The sequence below is a fragment of the Sorex fumeus genome, unplaced genomic scaffold, assembly GCF_029834395.1.
Source record: "Sorex fumeus unplaced genomic scaffold, SorFum_2.1 ptg000098l, whole genome shotgun sequence".
Classification (NCBI taxonomy): Eukaryota; Metazoa; Chordata; class Mammalia; order Eulipotyphla; family Soricidae; genus Sorex; species Sorex fumeus.
In genome coordinates this window covers 45074882-45095452 of record NW_026606155.1, presented here as the reverse complement: position 1 = coordinate 45095452, position 20571 = coordinate 45074882, and the positions used below count along the sequence as shown (strand labels likewise).

Here is a 20571-nt window from a genome sequence, read left to right as displayed (position 1 = left end):
ACTATGCATAAAACACTGATCAAACACAGTTTCCACAAAAATATATTTTAATAAGCTTGTTATATAAAATCAAACATTCAACATTTTCAACATTTTATCAATAATTCAAAATTCACTGATACCTATCTGGGAGTGCTTTGTATTTTGAAAGATTACCTCAGCTAGATATACTTACATATTTACAACACAACTAACCAATTACAATTAACTAAAGAGCCACTTCAACAAATATTTAAATTCACAGAATTATAAAGATTTGTAGGCTAAAAATACCATAAAGTTGTCTATCAAAAATGATGCACTAATTATGAACAATGCATTAACTATTAAACCAAAAGGAAAAATTCTGGGTTTTAAAGTTCTGTGACAAACTTTGAAGAGAACAAATAATATGTAAAATCACTTAATAACTAAGTTTCATAATGAATCCCTGATTGTCAATTTTGGCAATTCTAAAGTCTCTGAATGGCAGCATGTGAAGCTTTTGGAAACTATCTACTTGATTTTCCCCATCAAGGCAATACCACTGAAATGCTGTAAGAACCCTGGATAAAAGTGAGGAAGTGATGTTAGCAATTTTGAGTGCTGCACTCAATTTAGGCCCAAGCCTAAACTTAATAATAAAAAAAGATTACAGGGCCTTCCTCTTTTGCATACCGAAAAAAAAAATACTTTGACATTTTATGTTTTAAACTACACAATGACAATACTTCTGATTCCAAACAGTATTTCACACTAACAAAGCAACCAGGGGCGGGGGGTGGGGGGGTTGTGTGTGTGTGTGTGTGTGTGTGTGTGTGTATGTGTGTGTGTGTGTGTGTCACACCCAGCGATCCTCAGTGGTTATTCCTGGCTCTGCACTCAAGAATCACTCCTGGCGGTTCTTGGGGGACCATATGGGATCCCAGGGATTGGACCTAGGTCAGCTGCATGCAAGGCAAGCACCCTATCTGCTGTACTATCAGTCGAACCCAGCAACTTTCTTTTAAGTTATCTCTCCTTTTTGGGGGGGAATAGTGTTGGAGTCAAACCCAGGATCTCATACATTTAATGTATGTAGTCCACCACTAAGTCACATCCTCTGCCCTCTATGATTGATGAAGGAAGGACTATTTTCAGAGTTTACAATGATCACTTCCTACTTACAATCTGGTTAAAATGACATTTCTTTCTTTATTTTTCCCCATCCAGACTAGTCAAAACCATTTACAGTATCTGAAAGTGTTTGCCATGTTGGCTCTTAGAATGATAAACTCGTATTTTGATCAATTAAAAATATTTTTAACAATAAAAGTAGAATTTTACAATTTCCAAAAATGTAAGCTGCCTTTATTAACCAAAGTATTTGTTTGCAGTATTTTATTTAAAAACAGTAAAGCCCTTATAAAACTTTAATTTTAAAACAGTATCTTAAAAATTCTTGCCATGTTGCTGGGCATACCACTGCTGTCTCTGCTTTCGATTTTCCAATTCTGTGAGGAGAGCCTGTCTGTAGGCTTCATACATTTTAACAATCTGTTCCAGTTCTTTCATGAAAAGCAACTTGAGCATTCCCTGGTAAGTATCCAGGTCAGCCAGCTGGAAGAGTTCCCATTTCAGAATATGGTCGTATCTGTTTTAAAAGACAATCACATATCTGTTCACAACATACATGTGTATTTAAAACAACGAAATGGTCTATTTTTATAGATACTATCATAATCTGGAGTGATAGCATAGCAGTAGGGCGTTTGCCTTGTGCGCAGCCACTCGGCCAAGCCGGGTTCAATTCCTCTGTCCCTCTCGAAGAGGCCGGCAAGCTACCGAGAGTATCTCACCCACATGGCAAAGCCTGGCAAGCTCCCCGTGACTTATTTAATATGCCAAACACATTAACAATTGTCACAATAGAGATGTTACTGGGCCCGCTCCAGCAAATCGATGAACAATAGGAGGACGGCGATAGTGACAAGCTTTATTTAAAATTGCTAAGTTAAATAACTGCTACTTAAATACATTATTTTTTAGCAAAAAAATCGCTATTCATTTTCCTTTAAAATTTTAAAATTTCCAATTATCTTTTCATCTTAAGTTTGTTATTCTAATATCAACACAAGACAATCATGAACACAGATTTCAAAACCGCTATAGTTCTATAATTTCAGAAGAATATATTCTAAGTTTTTACTAAATTCATCCAAAGTTGTCAGGAACTCAAAACATACTTTAGACCATAATATATTATGCTTACAAACAGCAATGGATCACAGTATTGTCGGTGTGAGGGAGTTGGAGGGCAGGAGTGCCACATTCCCCCTCTAGCCATTGCTGACACCTATACAGTACTAAAATTTTGAGTTAGTTTTCTACATCTACATCTACTATAGTCAGAACTCTGACTCTGACTTCCCTTACCCTAAAATTTTAGGACTAAGCTCGGTTACTGCCCACAGTTCAGTCTTTTACCCCTTCCAGACATTCACTAATGTTATGAATTACAATGTTCAGACTCTGTCCTCTTATAGCAGGATTTGGCCTGCCTACAGAACAGTCGCTGGCACAAATATTTTCCCCAATCATTCCTCCCTCCTGCGGTTCCATGAACTATAATCACCAACCTTCAGAAATAAAGATGCATGTATCTATCAGGAAAACTACTTTACGAGCTGGTAAGGTTTTCAGTGATTTGTGGTTGAGTTTTAGGTGAGATTGCTTGACACACTATTCTGCCATTTCTCTATCCCTGCAGGTTCTACTTTAATTTCCCTTCTGCCTATTAATTAATATGCGTTAATCTGAGTGATTACAATACAAATTAATCTTAGTATGCTTTTATTTTCTTGAAAAGTATTCAAAATTCATTCTTTCTGAGCTAGAAAAATTTAACTTTTGGCCCTTTATAGATATAAGCAAAATATTCAGAATATAGGCAGTAAACACTCCAGGAATCTAACTTAAATCTAAGATTTACCTGGTTCCTTTTAGCATAGGTATTCTATTAAGTTACAAGGTAATCTCCCTCTGTAAGAATGCAAAATTCTGAATGTATTCCTAATATAGCACAGTTCTACACAAAAAATAAAAATTCAATGTTTTTAGAACTTTTATTTCTAATTAACAACCTTTACACTTTGTAAGCCATGATATTCTTTCTTCAAATATTACTTAGATGTATTATTAGAGGAAATTAATATTACTAGAAAGTACTATTGGAGGGAAAGTTGAGTGTTGTATGGGTTAGGGACCAAGATTCAATTCTACCCTCTGTTCATCCCTCATCAAAAATGTATGCTTTAAATTCACTTACTTCACCGGGGCTCGAGCGTAAACCTGAAGCCAGTCAGGTATTTCTGCAGTATGATATGGATTTGCAGGTACCAGAAGGGACTGATTTCTTTCAGTTTGCTGTGGTTGGTATGTGACAGGAGGAGGTTGATCATATCGAGGAACACTGAGAAGAACAAACATTCTTAAGAATGAAGGCCCTTAAATTTCAGAAAGAAATTTATTATATATTTTTATCTACTTATTATATGGTATACTAAAGCATTTTTCAAATGTCTCCCACGCCCACTACGTTCCTCCTATCATTTAAAAACACATCATTTTTTTTTTTAAATTTTATTTATTTTTTTGGGGGGGTCACACCCAGCTATGCACAGGAGTTACTCCTGGTTCATGCACTCAGGAATCACTCCTGGCAGTGCTCAGTGGACCATATGGGATGCTGGGAATCGAACCCGGGTTGGCTGAGTGCAAGGCGAACGCCCTCCCCACTGTGTTATTGCTCCAGCCCCCATTTTTCTTTTTAAGATAGGGTAAACATCTACACTTACAAACTAGTAAAATCTAAACCTGAGCTAATTCTATACATAATTTTCAGGGATTTTTGTTGGCAGAAAGTGAAATTTTGGTACAGGTTGTGCAGTAAAAGTGAATACTGTACTTGAAATAGCCACACTAACTCGTTTCCTTTCTACTTTACCATTTTTAGAGAGCCCAAAGGAATTAGAGTTGACAGAACATACTAAAAAGCTTAGAGATTCAATGATAAGTAAAAGATATTGCTTTAAATTAGTTATAACGACCAATTTATATTAAGAGAAGTAAGATAGTAACAAGGTGGTAAAGGAAACAGTTATATAGGAAAATGTTTTTACTAAGAGGGGTGCATTAAACCATTTGAAGGTTAAAGGTTAAATTCTTGGGACAAAAATAATTCATTCCACACATGAAGACAAAACTGGAAGAATCTGCATTGTCATAAGGATAACATGTGTCAAGCACTAGTAACATGTTAGTCTGTGATTAAAAACTTTAAAGATTCATGCCCAAATGACACAAAATTTTATCTTCAGCTCTTCTTTCATAAAAACAATGTGAAATGTTGCACGACTGTCAGGCGGGGAAGATTTGAGACTCAGATATGCTTAGGGGTTTTAGGTTCCATTTGAGTATTTCTGAATCCTTAGTTTTTCTCAGGAAAAACTGATTCACTTCCATAAGTCTCAGTCTCCCTGTTTATAAAACCACTCCATATGGTCCCTGAGCCTACCAGAAGTGATGCCTAAGTACAGAGCCAGGAGTAAGCCTTAAGCACCACCAGGTGTGGTCTTATCCTCCCCACTACAATCAAAAAGATAAGCTAATGCAAGTCAAGGCTTTTATGCAAGATTGGCATAACAAGACACTCAAACAGTAATTAATATTACCTACGTAAGCTTTGGGAAGATACTGTTTGACAATTTCTGAGAGAAGCATATTGTAAAATGCTTTTGCAAACCATAAAAATTTTACAATAGGCCAATGATGAACAGAAAATAAAAAGAATATATTCTTTAGATGTGAATGCCTAAACCATAAAATCTTCTACCACTTAGTAAAGAAAACACTATAATCATAAATTTGGGCAGTTCTAGGGGCTGTGTGTTTGAATTTTCCATTTTTTTATTTGTTCAGCAAACATCTGCTGCCTTTCACTGTATGATGTCTCTGCTTTGGGTGCTGCAGAGAGAAAGGAATATTTACTTATTTCCATTTTTAGGTATCTACAACAAAAATATCATGGAATATTAAAACAATATGGTCAAAAGAATACTGGCCCTTTGTTTTAGACGTTATTTAAAGGAAACACTTTTTTTTAATCCTAAAAGTCATTCATTACTAAATGTAAGTACACAGAAAAAATCATAAACTTTAAAAAATATTAAACTTCAAGATGCCTTTTTCTTTGATAAATCTCAACATTTGGCAATCTCAAAACAAAAAGCTGAAAATAAAGGCAATACTCTACCTGGGAGCACAAGGATGCCTATACTGAGCCTTTTTATTTGTGTGATCTACGTAATAGGTTCCAAATTCTGATGATTCAACTCGTTCCCATCCTGGAGGAAGTCCTTCTCGTTCAAGAGGATGGCTCCAATGAGTTGTATTCGTGTTATGATCTATATAGTATTTTCTCCCTCTCATTGTCCAGTCCACAGACCAACCAGGGGGCAGGGGTAAATCTTCAGAACCATGGTTAGTTAAATTTCCTAAAGATGTAGCAGCAATTCTCCCAATACCTAAGGACAAAGAGGAAGAGTAAAAAAACAAAAACAATTTTTCAGAGACAAAAAAATATGCCATCTGAGAAAGTTACAAAATAAACTACACTTATTAAAATTCTGTAATAATTTATATTACAAATTAGTTTTAAAGATAAAAATAACATTACTATCAATTATAAGGGGAATACTAGTTCCCTTCTTAGAAGTTAGGTATTTTTAAAGTTTGATCATACAATAACAATTAGCAAAGAACACTTAAGTAAATATACTACTGGAGGAAAGTTGAGAAAAAGAAAATTTTACCTCATTCAAGATGTAAGATTTGATAGTTCATCTAAGAGTTAAAATGAAGAACTTGCAGAGCTGGAGAGAGAGCTCAAAGGGCTGGAATGTGAGCTTTGCATGCAGAAGACAGCCCAGGTTCCATCTCTAGCACTGCATGTCCCTGAGCACCAACAGGAGAATGAACAGAACCAGGAATAGCTTTTGAGTAGTGCCAGGTGTGGTCCCCAAACAAAAACCAAACAAAAATGCTCAATATTATAGAGTCATCTGAAAATCACTGTATCACTGTCATCTTGTTGTTCATCAATTGCTTGCGCGGGTGCCAGTAATGACCCCATTCGTCCCAGCCCTGAGATTTTAGCAGCCTCTCCTTACTCGTCTTTACCAACACTGCTGTATTAGAGGCTCTTTCAGGGTCAGGGGAATGAGACCCGTTATTGTTACTGTTTTTGGCCTATCAAACACTCCACAGAGAGCTTGCCAGGCTCTACCATGTGGGCAGGGTACTCTTGGTAGCTCGCTCGGCTCTCAGAGAGGAACGGAGAATGTATATAAGAGAATATAAGCAAGTATGTTAAAACCAAACATGTGTGCTGCTTTGGGTATATCAGTGTGCTAGACTATAAGAGGTTCCCCCCATCTCTGGATCTTGGCCGTTGATGGGAATACATCTGGAAATACTGATTAAAACCCCATCTATGACACTGGGGCCACCTAAAGAAAGTAAGTCTGACTATATTTTGACAAGGGTGTGGAACAACTGAAATTCGCATACATTGCTGGTAGGGATGCAAAATGATCATCTGGAAAAATAGGTTGATAGTACCTTCAAAGTCAAATATAAGCTTTTCATATACACAGAATTTCTATTCCAAAGACTTTAACCTAGAGTGTGAAAACTGATCTTTCAAAAATAAAAACCTATGAAAGGATTTTTAATATTGTGTATAATTGCCAGTGGAGGAAAAAAAAAAAAACCCTTGTCCTTCAACAGAAAAGGTAAGCTGCAATAAGCACCAATAAGCACCAGTGAGCTCTCTGGAATCCACTCCAGAAAAGAAGGGGGCTAGGGGTGGAAAACAACCACCAACTCACATATCCTTAACATGGCTAACTCTTTGAGGTATTATTCTAACTAAAGAGTCAGTCTCAAGTGGCTATTAATAGCATGATTCCAAAGGAAAAACAAAGAGGCAGGAACAAAGGGACAGCAAGAGATTGACTGCAATCTGGTGACAGTGATGGAGAGTAATGGAAGTGAACTGCAAACTGTACTGGCATTATACAGCACTGCATACTAGAACTAAGGGCTATGTACCTTTAAAATGTTAAGTACCATTATTATTTGGAGGGAAAAGAACCTGAGACACTTGTGCAGTACTCAACCCTGAACTCAGCAGTTAGAACAAAGATTTAGTTTGTAAGTCTCTAACTTAGGTTAGATTGAGCTCAGAAGAAGTTGTCTCTGTTACTGTATCATAGGATAAGTGATAGGAGGCCCCAAGTGCCTGGACCTCCATTTCTTTTCTGACCTATGTTGCTTCTTTTTAATCTCTTGAGATCATTCTGTTCCAGCTATACTTGAGGTTTTCCAGCATGGCAACCACTGGTTATTCATTCCAAATCTTCTTTATATCTTTAGTTATCTTCAGATAGCTCCGTGGCTCCACCCTCCCTCCCCTTCCTCAAACCTTTTCTCAAATATGCCCAAATCGTTTTAGACAACCAATGCAAAAGTAATTCAAAGGAGAAAACAAGTCTTCAATAAGTTCTGATAGTGTAAATGGACAACCAATAAGCAAAACAAAACAAACCCTGATTTAAACTCCATATCATAGGGGCTGGAGAGATAGCACAGTGGGTGGGGCGTTTGCCTTGCACGCGGCCGACCCTGGTTCGATTCCCAGCATCCCATATGGTCCCCTGAGTACCGCCAGGAGTAACTCCTGAGTGCAGAGCCAGGAGTAACCCCTGTGCATCGCCAGGTGTGACCCAAAAAGCAAAATAAATAAATAAATAAATAAAAAATAAACTCTGTATCATAGACAAAAGTTAATTCAAGTGGGTCACTAAAACATAAAACATGAAATATGAAACTGTTAGAAAGTATTATATAAAGGAGAAAATCTATATAAGAACAAATGGTTTGCATTCCCCACTCTTCTATCAGATGTTAAGAGGCAATTATAATTTCTTCTAGTTCTGCACAATTTCACAAATTTTAGATTTTCACTTAGTTTGTTTGTTTTATTTTGGGGCCATACCCACCTATGCCCACCGTATGTATGGCCAGGGATTTGAATCAGTGTCTAACAGATGGAGGGCAACTATTGTACTAACTCTCTGACCCCTAACTCAGTATCTTTAGGAGGAAAGGCATAAAGGTAAAGGTAAAATAAAGGTAAAGGCCCTCCCGTTGATCGTCGATTTGCTCGAGTGGGCCCAGTAACGTCTCCATTGGAGACTTTGTTGTTACTGTGTTTGGCATATCGAATACTCTCGGTAGCTTGCCGGGCTCTCCGAGAGGGGCGGAGGAATCGAACTCGGGTCGCCCATGTTGGCCACGTGTAAGGCAAACGCCCTACCCGCTGTGCTATCGCTCCAGCCCGGAGGAAAGGCATATATTTCTAAAATAGATGAGTAGTATATAACAAAGCTAGTCTTACCCAGGCTTCTGTTAAAATACAACAATATTTAACATGCAGCTCAAGCAACTTAAATATTTAAAAAGAAACAAATCAACATATTAAAAACATGCACAGAACAAATTGGAGTCATATTGTGTGAGTAAAGAAGGTACTTAGAACAGACTTCTACAATATGGACATTTCTCAAAAAATTAGCAATTGAGCTTCCATACAACCCAGCTGTTTCACTCTTTGGAATATTCTCCAAGGGCCAAAAGCAAATGCAGAAAAGACATCCATACTCCTAAGTTCATTGCAGCACTACTCATAGCAGTTAAAATCTGGAAACAACCCAAGTGCCCAAGCACTGATGACTGGATAAAGAAACTGTGGTACATATGCAAAATAGAATACTACTTGGTCTCAAGAAAAGATGAAATAATGCAAGTTATTGCTATGTGAATGATTCTAGAGAGTTTCATGTTGAATGAAGTTGGAGGGACAGTGTCAGACACAGAATGATCTCTTTCATATGTAGGATATGAAAAAACTTCATGGGAATAACAAAGGCCCAAAGGCAACAGAAACAAAGCACAGGAAAACTCGTCTTCAGTAGGAAGACCTCGCCACTGGGGCAGGTGTGGGGGTAATACGTTAGGGAAGGAAACACTAGGACAACTGACAACAGCAGAAAGGAGTGACTGCCAAAGAGGCAGACTGCAGGGGTTGGGGATAGAAGGAAACTTAGGACACTGGTGAAGGGAAGTGGACACTGGTGAAGGGATTGGTGTTGGGACATTGTATGTGTGGAAATAATTTTAGAACTCTGAATTCATGTTGTCAATTAGGAAAAGGAAAAAAAAAATCTTTCCCAAATTGTGACTTTAACATGTGGATCATTTCCAACTGAAATCAAACAAAGCCCTACAGGCTCAGTAGAAACTTGTATTCTCTCAATTACCTGAATGCAAGTTAATTAGGGGTCTCAATCAGAATTAGGGTAATCCATCTCACACCTCAGAGACTGGCCCACATTCAAAAGAACAAAAGCAACCGATGCTGGCGCGGATGTGGCGAGAAAGGGACACTCCTTCACTGTTGGTGGGAATGTCGACTAGTTCAGCCCTTTTGGAAAACAGTATGGACGTTTCTCAAAAAATTAGAAATTGAGCTCCCATTTGACCCAGCGATACCACTCCTGGGAATATACCCCAGAGAGGCAAAAATGTGTAGTCGAAGTGACATCTGACTTGTTTGTTCATTGCAGCACTGTTTACAATAGCCAGAAACTGGAAGAAACCTGAGTGCCCAAGAACAGATGACTGGTTAAAGAAACTCTGGTACATCTACACAATGGAGTACTACGTAGCTCTTAGAAAAGATGAAGTCATGAAATTTACATACAAGTGGTACAATATGGAAAGTATCATGCTAAGCAAAATGAGTCAGAAAGAGAGGGATAGACATAGAAAAATTGCATTCATCTGGGGGATATAAAGTAACAAAGTATGAGATTATAATACCCAAGAATAGCTGAAATCAGCACCAGGAGGATTACTCCATAACTTAGAGGCCAGCCAGGTATCCTAGAGGAAAGGGCAGTTCAGATAGAGAAGGGAGCACCAAATAAAGGATGTTTGGAGGATCCTCCCAGGAGGGGAGATGCATGTTGAAAGTAGACTATGGACTGAACATGATTGCCACTCAATGCCTCTTTTGCAGACCACAACACCCAAAAGGAGAGAGAGAACAAAGGGGAATGCCCTGCCACAGAGGCAGGGTGGGAGGGGGGTTGGGGGGAAATGGGCACTGGTGGAGGGATGGGTATTTGATCATTGTATGACCGAAACTCAGGCACAAAGATTTGTAAATCTACAACTGTACCTCATGGTGCTTCACTAATAAAAATAAATAAATAAATAAAAAGGAAAAACAACAACAACAACAAAAAAAAAGAATTAGGGTAATCACCAAAAAAATAAAAAAGCTACTTCTGTCATGAGTCCCACCCTTTCTTCCTCTGCCCGCACCCTACCCCACACCATCCCATCCCCTAGTTCAGGACATTTAGTCCCTTTCCTTTTTCAAGCACCTCATCTTTGTGAACCTCCTTGAAGTATGAACTTTCTCGCCCCTCCCACTACTAATTTATATGATGACTCTGATTATTCAAAAGCTTACAAAGAATGCAGCAGAGTACAATATGGAAAAAAATATTTTTCCCCATCACTAACGTGTATTACTAATCAAATCAACAATAGCAATTTTTAAAGATAACAGTCAACTGATATATTTGCATTGAGTTCTTTGTAAGAGCCATAGCATTTTGGTCCAACAGAGAACTCTTTGGAAATAAGTTTCTAATTATAGCATTATTTTTTGGCTGGAGGTGGGGGGCTCCTACAGTTAGTAGTGTTCAGAGCTTACTCATGCCTCAGTACTTAAGAATCACTCCTGGTGGGCTCAGGAGAACAATGAGATGCTGGGGATTGGACACAGGTTGTTCTGCCTTTCCTCAGGCTGCTTTTAATCAAGTTGAAAGTCCAGTTCAAGACCTTCCACAAATCCTTCTCAAGTATTCCAACCTACATTGGTCACTCTCTTCCAACCCCCGTTACACTGACGGACAATACCACAAAGTATTACAGCTAATTTTTCTGATTACTTTGTATTTATTGGTCTTGTTCTCACAAATAAGAGAACAGAGGTTATCAATGAAGAAGGTCAAGAACAAAATGCCAGATACATAAATGATTACTGCTAAATAAAAAGTGTTCTATAGTCAATGTGCCCAAGCTCCAAACTGTTTTTAAGTTTCCGAAGTTCAGAGTGTTAAAAACTAAGGGTATTTTTTGTTTAGCCTGGCAAAATTTCAAGCCTAAATTTTGCCAAGGGGGGGGAAAATAAAGAAAGTTCAATTTATCTCGTGTAATCCAGTACTTTAAGAATAATTTAGAACATGCATTTTTCTTGTCATCTCCTTATACAAGGATCCTAAAGTCAGCAAATATGGAGAGCAGATTCTTTTAAATTATACTAGTATTTTTGCCCATTTCAAAAGAAATGTTCAACACACAAGTAACCATATGACAACAAGTTTTTTTGACCAACTAGGAAAATACAAGCTATAAAAGCAGTTTTGTTAAGAGTAGACTGTTAAGAAAGACAATGCAATTCTAGCTAAGTAACAATGTCCAAGGCTTTCTACCTTCCCTTTCCCAAGTTCAAGTTCAATTTCTCTGAAACCCTATCCTTTCCAATAAAATCTTAATTTGGATTAAATCTCACTGTAACCATTATATGTTTCCAAAGTCCAAGTGTTAAAACTTGGATAGCCTTAACACCAGCTTTGTATCATGAGCAAATAAATAGACCCAAGAATTTTTTAATTCAGTATAGAAGTAACTGTGTGCAAGCCAGCTTAGCAAGACTGACAAAATGAAAAAATATATCTGAAGTAGTATTTATAATTTCACAAGAAAATCCAGGGGAGACAAACTGTATTAATTAATCTAAATATAAGTGAATTTTAATTTATAAGTGCTATTTATAAGTTACCTGAGGTATGCCTCCCCTGATTCTGTGGCATTCTTTGGAAGAGATCATGGCTGTATTCATAATATCTATAGTCTTCATGTGCATGATCTCCAAGTGGGCGTCTTCTCTGACCATCAAAATAACTATCTGAATAGTAATAGCGGGAACCAGAGTCTCCATTTTCAACTGCAAAATTAACGTCTGTTAAAAATGACTGAGAAGAGCCATATTCCCTAGGGACATCTGTTAGACTCCGAGCAAGATAGGAAGGTGCAGACAATCTGTTGCTTTCTCTTCTCATTATTTCATGAGGTGTTCTCTGAACTGGAGTTCTAAGGAAACTCTGGTTTCTTGAAACTATTCCATCTCCAGAAGTTGAAAAGGCATTAGGGCTTGAATCCAGAAGACAGATATCAGTCCGTCTTGGAATTGTTGGACCATGCCGGATAAATGAAGGCATGAGATCTAAAACAAAACAGAGTAATCATGACACTTTCAAAACCAGTTTATTTACTTCTATTATCCCCAAATGCAAAATTTTATGAGATCAAGAAAATACAATTTAAAGTTTTGGTGTAAGATGTTACTTGGGTATTTTTAAAATGGAGACTGATTAATATCTTCCCACCTAAAGGAATTTATTGGCAGCAATTTTCATATACAACTCGGTCAGAATCAAATGAATACTGCATCTACCATATGGAGACATGTCAGTTAAAACAACTATAAAATACACAGTAATGAACTACTCATGAACAAGTGTTTAAAAATAGGACACAATCTAACAAACAGTTACTAAATACCTTTTTAGTTTAGTTTGCTTTGTGGATTTCATATTCAAAATAGCCAAGAAACCTTCTTTTTGAACAAACAAAATTCAAAATATGAATATGATGTTACTCCTAAGCATGTAACAATGATGTTTAAGTATTTATGCATTTTTGAAATACTGGGATCAAGTCTAGGACCCCATGAATGTAAGGCATGAGCTTTACCAATGAGTCACATCCCCGGCTAAAAGGATTTTAAGGGCTGGGATTGTGGGACAGCAATAAGTACATGTCTCTCATGTTCAAGACCTTGGGTTCAATCACCATATGAAAAAAATTTATTAACAACTTCCTACATTGGTAATTAATAGCACTAGTATAGCAATCGTATGCTAGTAAAACATAGTTATGGAAATTTTAAGAATAAAAGCTTCTCATTACAATGGGACACATACGCTGAATTCTTTTAGGAACTCCACACCTAAAACTGCCTCCTTTGAACACAATTATAACCCAAGACAGAGGATAATAATAGTACAATAGCTTTTAGAATATAGTCCTTTAGATAAAAATGTGAAATATGTAGACATAACTGGTTAAAAAATATTTTTAAAACATTGAGAAAACTGGATCTGGGGTTGTATTAGCTCACTAATATTTGAGGGCACACTTCTGAAGCTTATTCGGAAGCTTGACAGAAATTAACATTTGAATAAATATGGCTTAACACTAGATGAAGCTAAAACATTGCATCAAATGTTATTTGCTTAGAGGTATGGCAAACATATTTCATGATTTTCAATATTTTACTATCTGCTGCTGTGAGCTATAATAAACTGCCAAAAGCCTAAGCACATAAGTAACAGAAAAAGTGTTTTTTGAAAAAAAAAAAAAGTTGTAGGTGCCAAAGAGATACAGGACAGTGGGTAGCACACAGCTGACATGGGTTTAATCCTGGCACAGAAGGTGGTCCCCTCAGAACAGCCAGGTGTGGTCCCAAAAGAGAAACAAAAAGGAAAGGAAGGGTTTAAAGGGACAGAGAGATAGTACAGTGGGTATGGCACTTGCCCCACACAGACCAACCAGGATTCTATCCCAATCAAATTGTATGATGCCCAAAGCACAGCCAGGAATGATCCCTGAACACAAACCCAGTAATAAGCACTGCTGGGCACGCCCCCCGACGCCCCCACCTCCAACACAACCCCCCAAAAGAAAGAAAAGGCTGAAAAAGTTTCAGGTTATTGCTGTACTCATCTGTTCTATTCTTCTATTTAAAAATGTACTGCAAACACAATGATGAATCTTTGCGGATGACTGCGGTTATGATGGGGAAAACATGCTCTCTGCCCCTTGTATGACCTTAAAGCAAATAAATACTAGGAACCTCTATGAACAGTTTTCCCAAACGATACATAAGGCCATGCTTCACTCAAAAGGTTACCACCGGCTTCCATGTAGGAAACTTCTACAAAGGGCCCAACGTGCAATAATGCACACCCAAACATGAGCACCTTGGCCCCAAACATTCTGGAGACAAGCAAAACTTTCGAAGATGCCACCGTGAAACCCAACATTTAAAATCCAATAGAAGCAAAGCTCCGGGAACGAAGGGGGCTGTGGAGCCTGGAAGACAACCTGCTGAAGTTTAAAAAAAATAAAATAGTAACTTTCGGCTGATGATTTCCTCTAATATGCGGTCTGTATGCTGAGTGTTTTTGCGACTCTGGAAGGTGTTATCTGAAGTTCCACTCCGAGTGCGGAGAGCCCGGGAGAAAAAATCCTTACCCAAGGCATCTGCAACAAAGTGCAGCAGCGGAGAGCGACAGCGGAGTGGGCAAACTTACACGGGCGCCTTCCCCACGCACCTACGGGAGCCAAAAAGGCCGCGTCCGGGTCCGATCGCCTCTGCCCAGCAGCAGCTGCGGCAGAGGGGAACCGGCGGGCTACGCGCTTCCTCGAACCTCTTCCAGTAATCAAACAACACCCAGCCGGCAGGGAACAGGGAAGCTGGCGTTTTTTCAAGGTGAGGGGGGGTGGGGGTGGGGTGTTCCGGGCGGAAGGGTGTGCGTGTGCGTGTGCGTGTGTGTGTGTGTGTGTGTGTTTGTCTTCATCCAAGTTTTCTGACCTGCTCAGCTTTCAAAGGGGGGTGGGGTGGGGGGACGACGAGGGGAATGAAACCGTATACACAGACCAGCAGGAACGCAGAGGTGAGGGGGGCGAGGTGGGGTGGGCCGGAGGGGAAGCCCGGGGGGCGCCCGGGCCAGGTGCGGGCGCGCCCCTCCCGACAGCGACACTCACTCCGCAGCAGGGGCGACGTCTCCTTCTTCACGTACTTGCCCTGCACCTCGGCCGGCTTGGACACCTCATTTTTGGTTTTCTTTCGGGACAGCATCCTGGGGCGCCAGGTCCGCCGTGCCCGCCCTGGCCGCGCCGCAGCAGCCTCCTCCCTAGGGTTCCGCGCCCCGCGCCCGCCGTCCCCGCCGCCGCCTCTCCGCAGCCCGGGGTCGCCCGCAGGGACTGCCGCATGTTCGGGGCGCTAAGCGCGCCGGCCGCCGCTCCCTCGCATGCCACGGCCTGACCGGAAGTCCGCCCGCTTCGTCGGCTGGCCCGTGGAGTCCGTGAGGCGAGGCCAGGGACGTCGAGCCAGGGCCATGGTCCGCGGCGGCCGCCTAGTAACCGCTACCGCCGCCGCCGCCGCCGCCGCCGCCGACGTCCCGTAAACTTTCCCCGCGGCCGCTGGGAATTCTGGGAAACTCGACGCAGCGCGAGCGCCGCGGCCCCTCCTCCCGTTCCCCCCTCCCCAGCGCCTGGGCGCGGCTCTCGCGGCTGCTGGGCGCGGGCGCGGTTCGCGCAGCTAACGGGCCGGTGCCCCCCCCCCCCCCCCCCACACACACACACACCGTAGTCCCCGGATTGGGGCGCCGCCTCCGTCTTCACGCCTCGGCCTCTACGGTCTGGAGAGGAATAAGAGCTGAAGCTTGCCAGTCCGGGCGAGGGAGGCACGTTCTCTCCGTGGTGTTACCCCCCCCCCCACCATTCCCACCCCCACCCCTACCCCCACCCCCACCCCCAGGACCTTGAGGGCGCGCCGACGCCCTCTCCACACTCTACTTGTTTGGCTCCTCGCCCTCCAGGGAGCACGGCCCGCTCGGAATTTATTCCTGGGGCTGCGCCTTGGAGGTTCCAAGTCACGCTGAATACGGAGAAAGAATTGCCACTCACCCCCGTCACGGTTGTAAATGGCTCTTTTTATTGGGCCCACGGACCCGTCTAATATGAAGTGGAGATATAAATGTATGCCCAGAGTGCGCCTTCCTGCTGAAGGAAGAAACATAATAAAAGGAAGGAAAACGGCAAAACGGAAATAAATTTGATGTTGGCATCTTAGTTCAACATCATTATGTTGAATGACCACCTAGTTCCTTTTGGAACGAAGTGTTGTGAAGTTAGAATGCTGAAGAGTTTCAGCACTAAAGGTCCACCAACCTGGAATTTTGCAGCTAAGTCAGACCGTGCTTTATAACAGTTAGCAGAGTTGCCAACTGTGCAAGGTAACATTTGGAAGATGCAATGATCTCTCTCTCGAAGTGACCAGATTAAGGCTTAGGTCCTGGAGACGAGTCTTCCTGAGATCAGTGCACCTAAGGAGAGATGTGGAACAGTTAACACTGTCCAACAAGGCAAGGACAAGATTAGGAAGATTGTCACATTTTGTTAGAACAAAAAGCTTTCTCTAGTGTCCATTTCTGCTTGCTGCTCCACTTCCTGGGCACCCATCTCTCATTCATACAGCAGCCCACAGGTATGTCTTCCCTGCTTGGGATACAGTAATAAAGTACACAGGAATCAGCCTTGTATTCACAGTGAGGAGGGGAATATAGGAGGAAAGTGGTGAAACTGCCACCTAGTCTTAATTGCTGTGGTGCAAACAAAACAAGAGAGTTTTAGAGAGCATATTAGCAGGACAGGAAAAGACTGGCAAAGAGATCATGGAGGTGAATAACGAAATGAGGAAAGTGACAGTGGAACTCTCTAAAGGAAGTGCTTTCCAGGCAGAAACCGTGGTGAATGCAAAGGCCCCTCAGGTACCGCAGTTCTAGGCAGATGGAAAATTAAAACTGTCCATGCACCGGGAGCAGAGAGGAATAGTGGGAATGGAGTTCGGAGGGTATAATGGTCAGTGCAGAATCCAAAGCCTTGAAAACATTGTAGGGAATTTCACTTTGAATGGAGGAGTAAGATGATATCATCATGTTTAAGGATCACGTTAGCTGTGAGAGTAGACTGAAGGGGTGCAAGGAACAGTGATAGGAAGCAGTGGCTGGTTTGAAACTGGGTATACAGCAGTGGAGATGAAAAATGGGCAGATTTTAGGTATACTTACAGCACCAACAGAATTTGAATATGGAATGTGAAAGAAATCAAGGATGGTTCTCATGGATTTATTTAGATATGTATGTATGTAAGTCTCAACAGAAAAGAGTGGTACAAAAATCATAAAAAGTAACTTGCCTATTGAGAGCAGTAGTGGAAAATCAGAACACTCCTCCTGGCCATTCTGAGTTAAGGAACAGAACTCCAGGAGAACCCAGATAGGTTCTGTTAGGGTGCGAAGGCAGGAGAGGACAGAAAGAAGGGGACTCTGAAGAAGATCCAGTTTCTGCCAAGTGTGTAACTCAGGTGCTGGAGCGATAGCACAGTGGGTAGGGCATTTGCCTCTCACGTGGCTGACCTGAGTTCGATTCCTCCATCCGTCTCGGAGAGCCTGGCAAGCTACCGAGAGTATCCTGCCCGCACGCACGGTAGAGCCTGGCAAGCTCCCCGTGTTGTATTCTATATGCCAAAAACAGTAACAAGTCTCACAATGGAAAGGTCACTGGTGTCCTCTCAAGCAAATTGATGAATGGGAGGACAGTGCTACAGTGCTACAGTATCTCAGAAGGTGAACAAAAGGACGTCAGGGTCTTGTTAATAAGGCCAGCTTTTTACTCCTGGGTTTTCCCAGAAATGAAAATACATGATAGGGCACCTTTTACATTTTGTGGAGGAAAGAATTTTGAGACTTTGGGGCTGGAGAGGTAGAACAGAAGATGAGGCATTTGCCTGGCACACTGCTGACCTGGGTTCAATCCCCAGCACCGCATAGGTCCCCTGAGCGAGAATTTCAGGAGTGAAACTGAGCACAGAGCTTCCAGAAGTAAACTCTAAGCACAGCTGGGTGTGATCCCAAAATAGGAAATAAAATTCTGAGACTGGAATCTAGGCTAATGATACCCACGTAGAAACAAAACTGGGGAATAATGTTTTCCTCAGATTATATTCCTGGCACGTTAAAATCAGAACTAGAGTTTTCTCTTCTCGTTTTGGATTTTTTTCTGTTATAGCACATTAAGAGTTACACTAATATGAGTCCAGATTCCTCTTAACAGTTGTTTTGAAAACCGTCCATGGTCCCTCCAAGGTACTCCTCTCTTCAGTGCTATTTAAATTCTCTGAATTACAGCAGAGAGAAAGCCTCAATTAGGTGCTCTTTTTAAGAGCTATAATTTGCCTTTTTATCAAGAAGATGCATTCCAGAAACAGCAATCTGCAAGCAACATCAGTAAAAGCAAGGCACAGCAAATATGTCAAACTTTAAATACATAGTCTTAAATCTAGAAGTTTTAAATGTTTTCTAGAAATTCCTGGACTTCTGGGATTTCTTACTAGGAAATCCAGATCTTGCATCTATCAGATATCGAATTTGATAAACTTAACACTGTGTTACATAATAGAGATAATTTTCCTGGTTAAGTAATAATGAATATTTCCTATAAAATATCTTTGAAATCAAATTTTCATGGAGAAAATGAGTGGCCAGGAAATCTTATCAGCAACTGGAAAAACTGATGTCAGACAAATCTATAATACAGAGAAATTTATATCACAATGCTCTTAAAAAAGAATCAAAATGAGTTGGTGGGGGAGGGGCTCTAAACATCACTCATACCTCATACATCATTCATAACAAGAAAAGCTGAATTTTCTTGTTTATTTATTTAAACCTACAACTATTTATTTTAGTCTTTGTTTTGTTTTGTTTTGGGGGCCACACCAGTGGTATTCGGGGCTTACTTCTGGCTTTGTGCTCAGGGATCACTATTTGTGGGGACCAGAAGACCATATTGGGATGCCGGAGATTACGACCACATACAAGGCAAGCACTTTACCCACTGTACTATCTCCCTGATCCCTATTTGTTTCTGTCTTTTTGTTTGTATCTAGGAGTTATCCAATATGCAGGGTACTGAACTCAGGAGAAAAAGTGCAAAGTATTTCTTGTTTATTTTTTAAGACGCACTGTAGCACTGCCCTCCTGTTGTTCATCAATTTACTCGAGGGGGCGCCAGTAACAGTCTCCATCGAGAGACTTGTTACTGTTTTTGGCATATCGAATACACCACGGGGAGCTTGCCAGGCTCTGCCATGTGGGCGGATTACTCTCGGTTGCTTGCTGGGCTCTCCAAGAGAGACAGAGGAATCGAACCCAGGTCGGCCACGTACAAGGCAAATGCCCTACCCGCTGTGCTACTGCTTCAGCCCTTTTTTAAGATGATTTGACATATTTTTGGCGGTGGTTGGGGGCCACAGGGTAACAGCCAGAAGTGCTCAAGGCTTACCCCGGCTGTGTTACTGAGACTATATATATGGTGCTGGGGATTAAACTGGGGTTGGCCACTTGCAAGGCAAATGCCTTACTTCCTGTACTATCTCTCTGGCCCTAATGTTGATTTTTTATTGAAGTAATGAAGTAAAGTATATATGTACATATAAATGGCTTTTCAAGAGGTGAATGTTTTTGTAAGCAGTGCTTAGATCAACAGAGTACTGTCATCACATAACTGTCTCCATCCCATAGTTGATGCTAGCATCAGATGATCCCCCAATTCTATAGTTGTCGTCCTGAAAGCCCCAAGGTACCACTGGGGGACCTCCGTTACCCCTAGCATCATAGAAGCTGAGCAACACTGCATCTTCAGGCCCCTATGTTTTCTCACTAATGAGTATGATTGGCCAAAACTTGCAGGTGGCAACCCAAAGCTTTCTGACTGCTACTTGAAAGACTCCAAGCAAACAAATTTAAAACTTTTGGAATTAGAGAGATCGCTCAAAGACTGAATACATACATTGCATTTCAAAGGCCCAGGTTAGAATCTAGACCATATAGAGGTGGGAAGCTCAGTAAATATTTACTCAGTTCTCATTAATGGGATGTCTAATGTGAAAATACCTGCATCTCTTCTATCCCACGCAGGTGCCTCAAGGATACTCAGAAATAACAACTTTTCCCCTTTTACCTAAATAAGTTGTGCCACTACTTAACTACATAAGTTTTTATTTATTTATTTATTTATTTATTTATTTATTTATTACTGTGACCACTCCTGCTGTGAACATTCTTGCAGAGAACCACTGGAAAGGTAACCTCCAAGTGCCCCATGGAAACTGAGACAAAATATTCCTGCCTTCAATAACTGTTAGCTTCAATAAGCTGTTTCACTAGCTTTCCTCCGCCCCCTCACCCCCCCCCACCCCGTCATATCTGGCCGTGTTCAGGACTTACTCCTGGCTCTGCACTCAGGGTTCACTCCTGGAGGGGCTCAGGAGACCATTTCGGGTGCTGGTCAGGTATGTGCAAGGCAAGGCAAGTACATTACTGGCTATACTTTTGCTCTGGCCCCTTCACTAACCTTTTAACATTACCACCTCCTCTAGAGTGGACCTTCTCTCTACTAGAAGACTATCTTTCTTCTTTCTGCCAAAAATGCCTTATATCCATTT

At 40.9% G+C, this 20571-nt stretch overlaps 1 protein-coding gene across 1 annotated transcript; it reads right to left on the bottom strand.

Moving 5' to 3' along the window:
- Window positions 1–832: 832 nt before the first annotated feature.
- On the bottom strand, window positions 833–15499 carry SAV1 (salvador family WW domain containing protein 1). The gene is made up of 5 exons (XM_056133181.1): window positions 15049–15499; window positions 11999–12442; window positions 5273–5543; window positions 3287–3430; window positions 833–1612 (listed from the first exon to the last, which is right to left on the bottom strand). Exons 1-5 carry the CDS (start codon window positions 15140–15142, stop codon window positions 1411–1413), a joined length of 1155 nt encoding a protein of 384 aa, XP_055989156.1. The 5' UTR covers window positions 15143–15499; the 3' UTR covers window positions 833–1410.
- Window positions 15500–20571: the final 5072 nt, after the last annotated feature.